Source organism: Euwallacea fornicatus, chromosome 3 (genome assembly GCF_040115645.1).
Source record: "Euwallacea fornicatus isolate EFF26 chromosome 3, ASM4011564v1, whole genome shotgun sequence".
In the NCBI taxonomy this organism is placed as follows: Eukaryota; Metazoa; Arthropoda; class Insecta; order Coleoptera; family Curculionidae; genus Euwallacea; species Euwallacea fornicatus.
Genome location: NC_089543.1, coordinates 6457198 through 6466837, shown reverse-complemented (window position 1 = coordinate 6466837; position 9640 = coordinate 6457198). Strand labels below are relative to the sequence as shown.

Sequence of the window (9640 nt, the reverse complement as noted above, 5' to 3'; positions counted from 1 at the left end):
AGTTATAGGTTAAGTTTGCAGCTTGGGGTTACACTACGCATGACAGTTATGATGAATCGCGAGCGATAGGCGGATTCACTGATGCAGAAAAAATAAGTGTTTTCTTGTTGCTTGTAGGGCGTTCAGAGCTCAGAGCACCTCTTTTACGTAAATAACAGAAGACGTGTTGATCACATCAATAAAAAGACCTACAACAAAGCGCAAATGGGGCCGCTGGGTGACACTGGCATGTCCGGTTCGACTCAGGAATAAGATCGATAATATTGTAATCTTATTGATTAATATATAACTAAAAATCAAACAACCACTATCTCTCTCACAAAACCGATCCAGAGGAGCAAAAGATGTGGAAATTTTCCACGTATTATATATTTATAGCATAAAAAAATAGTCCTACATTTGAGTCGTGGTGACTCGCGGAAGCATTGGCAACATTGCTGGCGTAGGTGCGGCTTTCTCGCTCGAATGGCCCGACCGTGTACGAGTCTGCCCGAGTCCAACTGTACAGGATACCGAGTTGTCGAATAAACTGAGTAGTTTTCGGCATAAAAACTTGCCAAGTGCGAGTAATCTCATAGCGATGCTCACGTCCTGTCCTTTTGCAACGCAAGGTCATCGATGTAAACCATTAGTCATGACATGTTGCGTATTAGTCGCAGGACGTGGAGGTACAACCTGGAAAGAGTGAAAGGGAAAAAAAGAGGAGATCGCAAAATCAATCCAGCTCTTTTTGGGGAAGCACCCAAAATTCCAAACAGATTAAGTTTCGGTTAGGGGACACGATCTGTGACTATCTGAAATACCAAGTACATTTTCTGATCATTTTCAAAGCAACAAGACAATGAAAATTTAAAGAAAATAATAAAACGCAATTAAATCCGTCCAGTGCAGTTAAAAGTCGTTTCTTGGAATGTTAAAATGCATCAACTCAATCGATATTTGTCGGTCCTTTTTTTGCAGCGGCTGTGGCCCTTCGCGTATTGCGACCTTCGCCGTGCTATTCATAAGAAATTAAACATCAGAATATACAATATAGAATTTTATTGTTATTTTAATTAATGCTTAGTCATAAAATGTACAATAAACGAATAACAGATGGATAGAAACAAATTAATGAGCAATAGTGAAACCTCCGTCGTAAAAAGGACAAAGCAAGTCCAACACTTAAAAGTAAAATGTCTCTCATTCTAGTTATGGCAAATGCTGCATGTGCGGGGGCCCAGGTCCGGGTCCCATATTTTGGGCAACACCGCCCATCTGACTGCGAGTGTTGGTCGCGTAAAGCTGCTGTTGGAAATTGTGGTATTGCTGGGCATAGTTGGGATCGGAAGTGATGGGCCCTACGAATGGAGCGCCTTTAAAACCGGCGCTCTGTCCCATAGAAGGGGGCAATGGCTGAGACGCATCTGGCGCCATACCCATTGGGCTGCCTTTCGGCCCAGGAACAAACATTTGCGCGTTGCCCGGTCCTGGTCCCATAGGAGATCCAGCGCCTGTCGGAAACATTCCGTCGGGGCCAGGCCCCCCTGGACCGAAACCCATCTGAGAAACTCTCATCATGGGGCGCATGCCTCCAGGTCCTCCGCGCATCATGGGAATCATTCCCGGACCTGGCCCACCGGGGCCCATTCCCATTCCTCCAGGACCCCCCATCATTGGACTGCCAGCGCCATTTCCCATGTGACCACCCATCGGCCCCATCATCGGGGACTCCTGTCCCATGCCAGGACCATCAATGTGACCCATGTGACCCATGGGACTGCCTTGCATGCTGCCCGGTCCTCCGCCTGGTCCACAGGCTTGAAAGTATTGGCCAGGGCCAGGTTGCATTTTGGAACCATCCATCATGTTCATAGGCGATGCCAATCGCGCGAGAAAGTCCAAACTGGGAGGTCCTCGGGGGCCTACAGGTGTTGGTCCACCTTGTCCTTTAGCAGGGAGGTACTGTATGGTGTTGGGCGCATTAGGTTTCACTTGAACGTTAGCTCCATTGAACGGATTAGGCCCAGGCCCTGGGGCCCGACCCATCATTCTCTGCATAGGCATGTGATTGGGAAAAGGCCCCGACAACTTCGGAGAATGCGAACGCATGTGGCCCATGGACGACCCAGGATGGAATCCGTGAGGCGGACCTTGTATCGGATTCATTCCCATCATATTTCCGGGCTCCATGTCACCCATGCCGCCGTGACAACTCCCCAAGTCCATCATGTGCATCGACGGTGAGCCGAAGTTCATCATTGGGGGTCCCTGACCTGGTTGTCCGTTCAAACTACTTGCTACATTATTTGTAAGTTGCTGGCTCATTTGGGCCAATGACGAAATTGGGTCGAAATGTGCTTGCTTAGGATTACCAACCATGGAACTGGTACAATTCGGGTTCAATGGAATATTCTCATTTCTTCCGCTTCCACATCCGTAAACGGGCAAATCTAAAGGACTAGGTTTGCCTTGTGGGGATACCGTGACACCAAAATTGCCCACTTTGGTTTGAGAACTGGGAGAAGCGTTTGGACCTGGAAACCGTGGCATGTCCATCATGTGAGGGCTTGGTGTTGGGAAAAGATCATTCTTTAAAGGGTCGGAAGTAGGTCCCGGCACAGTCTGAGGGCTCATTCCAGGAGTTACTGTCGTTGGCCCCGATATCCTTTGTACAGTCTTGTCACCTACAACAAGATAAATAACAATTTAAGTAATACCAGTAAGAATCCCGACAAGGATTGAGGTCGTTTACCCGGTGTTATTGCAATATTGAAAATATAAAGATACAAACAGCGAGTTAAGGTCGTTAAAGTTAGAGCTATAGAAAGTAAGCGTTCGTGTTTAAAGCTCTTTGCAAAAGCGAAATACGGGGTTTCTATGACGACTTAAGCTAACTTGCCTTAGTTGAAAGTTAACGCATTGTGAAACACGCAATTTCACAATGAAATGCCACAAAATACCGTTCGTTTCTTGACAATGGTGAATGTAAAATTTGTGAGAGTAACTGCTTTGTCGCAATAACTGATAAGGGATATCGCCTATCGGCGTCGGTCAACGGCGGTATACACAACCTGACTCTTTCTACTGGACTCAAATCTGACCAATTACTTATGGTAGTTTGGAAATTGACATTTAATACGTCTTATTTTAATTCAACACCTTAAACCGGGCTACTACCTTTGATACTTACTACATGAAGTAGCTGTTGGAGTATGGGGCGAAGAGATCTGAAAGCGGCAACCTTCGGAAGGTGTTGGCGGAAAACGTGTATCCATCGACGTGGGTGTATTGGGCCCTGATACTCTCGTGTGTGGAAGATCTGGTGTATTTCCGGGAAAACTGCTATCTAAGTTTGAAGGTAATATACTGAAACAAAATATCTAGTTACCGTCCGCCATTATGTCGAGACATGTAATATATCTTCGAAGTCCCGCAGCACCTAACATTTTGAACACTTTTTCGTACTAGTTTTAGTATCGTTTATTACCGGCGATCATAATTTGGGATCTGTTCCTGCTGGATGGCCCATAACGTGGAATAGAGGACAACCGCAGCTCCTTTAAACTGAAATTATGTGATAATGGTGTAAATTTATCGCGGCAGAAAAATATATCTAACGGCGGAATTTTGTGCTAAGCGACTGTGTACGATTGCGGGTGAATAATACTTTCAATTTTCAATTGCCGAGGCGATGCTTTGATTACATGCCGCATTATAAGTAAAAGTGTGTGGCAATACCATCTTTTCGAAACGTGCAGATTTTCTCATACAGGGTGTTCTAGGACTCAGGTAACGAACATCTAGAACGGGTCGTCGAGGGTGAAATTCTGGAAAAAAAAATGCTTCATTTGCGACACAATGAACCGTTCCGTTTTTGATGCCCCAAAATGTTCTCTAAAATCCGAAAGAAACGAAGCCGTATAAGAATTTTAAACGAACACGTTAAATGAGGCCAAACAGAGGTGAATATGCTTAAAATTGCAGAATACGAAAGCCTTGTATTAAAAGAAAAAACTTATATTAATGGTTTGACATATCGCATACAATTAATAGTTCGTTTTAAAAAAAAACCCTGTATGCCAGGAGGAGCGATGAGCTTCGCACAAGATGCAGATTATATAAATAGATATAGAAATAGAGGTCAGCCTGATAGACCAGCTGTAAACATGTCGCAACGGCAAAGACCTTCACAGTTACACTATTCCGGTAATGCACAACATCAGCGGTCTGTCCCATCAGGACATTATCCAGTTCACGTACCCAAAATTGTAAACATAAAATCTTATTCGAGTCCAATGCCCTCAAGCTTCTCATCGAACAATCCGAGATTTTGTTTTTTTATTTCGACAACAATTCCTGCCGAAATGTCGACAATAATGATGAAATTGATCAGTGGCAGCATAGAACGTAATAGCCAGAATCAATGGATGTTTAGTCCAAAAACCATTATTGACTCCGTCCGTCCGGGGAACTCCGGCCGAACCCAGACAACTGGGTTCCTCCCGCCGGACCTGGGCGGCCGGATTCCCTCGGCCGAAGGTGCCATTTTGTCATTTGTGGTTTCGCCATTAATTTTTAGGGGTATCTTGAACTTGTGTAAGAGTCGCAACTATTAGACTTATCTCCATTTTGTCAAGAACGTGGGCATGTACACAACGCAATAAAACCATCGACACAACTTACTCCGAATCTTCTACCTCTGGGATCTTAGAGACCCCGTACAGGGGTTAAATGAAGGAGCTGCTAGGACATTTACCCATCCAACCATTTAAACTTAAATCCTCTTGAAACTTACCTATCCTGCAACCTACCGATTCCGCGTCACTTACCTTTGTTGACGGCATCGATACATCGACTCTTGGGAGGAACCTACGTATCTTCCCTAATACTTACGGTTTTTTTTTTATTAGTTCTTTATAAGAGAAAAGTGGACAAATTACCGCCGAATCGAGATCACTTAATTGACCGACCATCAAAAATACATGCAGGAACCACAATAAAACCGAACTAGAATCGAAAATACAACGACCATGCAGTCGGTTCAGACAACTCCACCACTGCCCATCATCTACAAATCAACTTACGGAGGAGATATAATATTGCCTTCCTTCAGACTAGTGTTTGGTTGCTTCTGAATGATCAATTCCTGGCCTTCGAATGTATTAAGATACTGGATTTGTTGCGGCGAGGGTACTGGCATCAGGTTGGGTTCTTTGCCTGTTCCTGTCGTCGTAACGGTTGAACATGAGGACGTTGTGGTTGTGCTGATTTGCTGCTTTTGATGTGCCATCGACTGAAGACTTCGTCCGAACAAACCATCTACTGAAAGTCACAAGGCATGTTGTAATTGGGCGGTTGGGTTTTGGGACTTTGCGCGCCTCAAAATAACTGATATTTTATACAGGGCGGTCCTGCCCGAACGCTACCTAATGTGTTGATTTCATTTTTAGAAACGTGGTGGCGGTTTTTTAGGGGCCTCCGACAATTGCCCCTATTCACACGAGGAAGTCCCTATGCACCTGAAGGAAGAAGTCGTGTACCAAAGTTCGTTTTTTTTTTTTTTTAATGGAACACCCTGTAGTGGGATTTTTTGATTTGACTTCGAGAAGAGTTGAAAACAGGAATATATATTCCAATTTAAGGAAAAATTTACTATTTTTTATTATTATTTGATTATTGCTGTTAAAAAAATTGTATGACCCGCGTTTTCTTTCTATCCATGTGAAACAAGCTCTGCAACTTAAAATGTGAAAAGAATTATACGTCACAACGTGCCGTGTCCATAAATGTATGTGGTGCAACAATTTTTGCATAAAATCAATAGTTCCAGATTCCAGGGTTATGGATTTCTTTCCATTGATGGTTTTTTTGCTTCTCTCCCACTTTGTGCAAGATATTTTGAACGGGGAGCAAGAGGGACAAAAATGATTTTTTAAACGATTTAACGACTATGGCTCAGGTGTTTTTTCCACGAGCTCCCAAGTCAATCATGCGAATTCCTGGAGCCATAGGGCCCAAACCGACCTGCGGCCGACGAACAGCTATTGGATCGGGTAGACTGGGAAGAGTGTGAACGATTGCAGCTAAAGTCAATGACATGAGCCGCTCAAATGAGGAGTAATGAGTGCATATGCAACCGAAATTTATCAAATAATTGGAAATTCAACTGGCAACATTCCTTAGTATTTTGGTCGCGTAGCCGTATTGTTCTTGTGACTCGTCAATTTATGGATACAAAGCTTGCGGTGTAAACCCTACATCTAGAAGAACTTGGGAAGAACAAATTAAGTATTTAGGGAGTTCTATTAAAAAAAAAAAAAAAATAAATAACATTTCTTGAAGCCATCCGGTATGAAACGCGCCCACAGCTAACATCTAAATTTCAATTTCATACGTTATTGCATTTAGGAGCAATCACAGATCTCCATGTGCTAATGGCGGACTCTGTATATTGTAAACAATAAGTCTCGTTTAGTAAATAACGGTTAATGGCAAAACCTGTAAATATGCCATTCATTCATTCAGCAGTTGCAAGTTCTATATGCAGGACACCCGCTTCAGCAGCCGTACTATTGGAAACTCCGTTAGCAATTTCAGAGATGCAAGATCGGTTAAGTTAGTGAAAAAATGCGCAATTTAAGGTGCAACAAGAAACGTTAAGAAAAAATAGTAATAAACGTTTGAAGATCGATATTGTTGCTAAGGCTTAATTTTTCATGTGGTGCTTATATGTAAATTGGAATTGCTCGTTATAGCAGGATTTAAACAAAAGAAAATTTAAGGGCGTTCCTGGAGAGCCTTCTTCAAGTAGTAACAGAGTTTTGGTAGTGATGGCGCCCTTGCTTCTTAAGTTCACTAATATGACATACGTCAGAGTCCTACCTTAAAGTGGCTTTTTTGGGGAGGGGTCACGAAACAACCATATCAATTCTCACTATCCGGTTTTCACCTATCGCCCCAGAAAAATCTTACCAAAACACTTACCTTTGCATGTGACTAACACGTTAAAAGTAAATAAAAAGGGCAGTTTTCCCCTTTAACTGTTAAGGCTGACGTATAATTCAAATAAAATTAAATAAAAACTGTTTAACTCTTTACTCTTCAAAGCGAAACACCTCAAGCAAAAGCTGCCTTTTCAATGAGACATTTCGATAGCTCCAAAAAAAGCTATAAAACGAATATTTCATTAATAATTTTTTAAATAAAAATTCCCCCAAAACGCACAAACATCCAGTAGTCTGCTGACATGAGACACCCTGTAAGTTCTTCAGGGTTTTATAACACGGATTTAAACTATTCAAACAAGACAATTCGCATTAGAAACTTAAAAATACATGTCTCACCTGTTGATTGATGGGTTGAAGATGGTTCTGTACTGCTGCTTGTAACACTTGGTGACATATGTGATGAGAGTGGTGTGCTGGGGTTGCTATGATTTAGGCGTGGAGCTGAGGGTGATTCTTGCGAGGTAGGGCTTTGTCCTGTGCTCATATGGCGTGTAAGAGATCCGAACGGTCGATTGGGATCTGCAGGGGAATTTAGGGCTGAAGAAGCTCTAGGAGAGGGCAGGGACAAATTTGATGTAGGATTATTCGGGGAGGTTGGATTGGGACTTTGTAAAGCTATAGGAACACTAGCAGAACGCTGCGTTGGATGATATGGAGGAGGTGGGCCTTGTAGTCGTGGCCCTAAACCTGGACCGCCTCGCAGGTTTTGAGATGTGCTAGTCACGGGGGGTTGAGAGCCAGAACCACTAACTGGCCCAACAGGAACTATAGCTCCACCACTAGGATTGTTTCCCACTTGGGGCTGAGTCTTGTGTTTTGTTCGATCATCATAAAATTGAGTAGCTAACTTTTGCCACTCCAATTGTGCTGTAACAGGTGGTTGGTTTGGGGGCGCAACGCCAGGGCCAGCTCCTCCAATTGGCGCAGCGCCCCCTGGTGAGATACCCGGGATTCCATCAGGACCTGGCACAGCCTCACTTTGACTCTCAGGAAATAACATTTGATGCATCTTACGAATACTAGCTAATCTCTCTTCCCGATGCTGTCTTTGCTGGGGAGTTAGGTTTTCATCAGGCACTTGGACGCCCTGTAATTTGGGCTGTATGTTTAGTAAAGGACTACTGGAATCCATGTCAGGTCCTATATCTGGCAAACCATTTGTTACAGTTCCTTCTAAACCATCGAGTTGATGATTACTTTTTTGGTCCCAAGGAGCGTCAGGGTCCCCGAGCCCAACCATATCGTCCAGACCCTCAGGTCCTAGGAAATTATCTAAACTGGGAGGGGGCTTTGGACCTAAGCCTGGACTTCTCGTACAACCTTTGTTCTTTGAAACTGCAAAGTTATTCAGCCATTGCACTGGATGCTGCCTATTAAACTGGGTTATTTTCAACGGGTTTTTCTCCAGGTACTTTTTAGTTCCCGGCTGGGCACAATGATAAGCTATAATGGAAGGATACCGTCCTTGCAAAACCTCGTCAGCTCCAGAATTAGCTAACACCGTAGAAAACACAAATATTTGACTCTGTTGTTGCATGTACTGCACTTCCATAGAACTAGATTGTTTATTTATCACATTACTTCCTAAGGGCTGTACACTTTCTGGCTGGGTTTGAGGGGCAGGCCCTACATTACCTGATGTAGGGCCAGGCGGGCCCAGTCCCAAGCCAAACGGATCACCTAAAGAGTCAGTGTCTACTATATTATCTTCTTGTTTAAGGGGCAGTGAGGGAGCCTCTGAGACTGCAGTGGTGACAGGGTCTTCACTAGGGGCTTCTGTCTTGAGATCAGGAGTAATTTGTAGAGAGCCTGTATTAGTGGAACCCACAAGGCCACCGTTTTTCGTAACGGGCCCTGTGGAGGGCTCTTTCTTAGTCGCCACATCGTCTTCCTTTTTTATTTGTACTTCTGTGTTGGTCGGCTCCTTACTGGCGTTTACGGAGTCTTCTTTCACGCTATCAGAGCCTTTTTCGTGCTTTTCCTTAATCATCTCGTTCACAAGTCGCCTCAGGGAGGTCCCACTTCCATAAGTACCACACTAAAATAGCACTTTTCACATTTACTATCGTTTGTAAGACCATAATAAAAACTTTGTGAAAAATTTCACATCACAAAATGCCAAACTGTCCACACGCGTTGCTACCAACTGTTCAAAACATTGAAACGTCAAATACTGCCGCCATATTCAAAGCTTAAAAACATCACATAAACAACTTATGTAAGATCAGAGGTATTTCACTAATTAAAATGTTTTCGTACGTTCCTTCATGCTGGTTATCATTTACTACTTTCTGTTCTGTCCTGTTTAATTTCACACTTCCACACTCGGGTACAGGGGGAGGAAATACATATTTCTGTTTTATTTAAACGTAAACAGTGCTCCTCTCCTATGTTTATTTTAGTTCCATTATTAGATATTTATCTGGATATGAGCGAGCCACCTCACACGGGAGAGCGAGGAATACATGAGGCTCGATTTTTTTCTCATAAAAATATTTACGTTGACCGACGTGAGAAATCCGGGTTTCATTGCTCATGCAATAGAAAAGTAGTGAAAGAGGCAGAGAGCAAGAGAGCAAACACCCTACGTTGATTTCAAAGAATGGAATCCGGCCTTTGCCCCGTTGCCAGTTTGGCATGCGGCCTGTCTT

At 43.4% G+C, this 9640-nt stretch overlaps 1 protein-coding gene across 2 annotated transcripts; it reads right to left on the bottom strand.

Moving 5' to 3' along the window:
- Positions 1-1026: 1026 nt before the first annotated feature.
- On the bottom strand, positions 1027-9598 carry lgs (legless). 2 transcript variants are annotated; one of them, XM_066302404.1, is made up of 4 exons: positions 7326-9598; positions 5067-5301; positions 3173-3348; positions 1027-2666 (listed from the first exon to the last, which is right to left on the bottom strand). In XM_066302404.1, the coding sequence occupies exons 1-4, from the start codon at positions 8977-8979 to the stop codon at positions 1192-1194; spliced, it is 3540 nt and encodes a 1179-aa protein (XP_066158501.1). In that variant the 5' UTR covers positions 8980-9598; the 3' UTR covers positions 1027-1191. The 2 variants fall into 2 exon arrangements, with proteins under 2 accessions (XP_066158501.1, XP_066158500.1); XM_066302403.1 differs by having other exon boundaries at positions 5067-5304; positions 7326-9596.
- Positions 9599-9640: the final 42 nt, after the last annotated feature.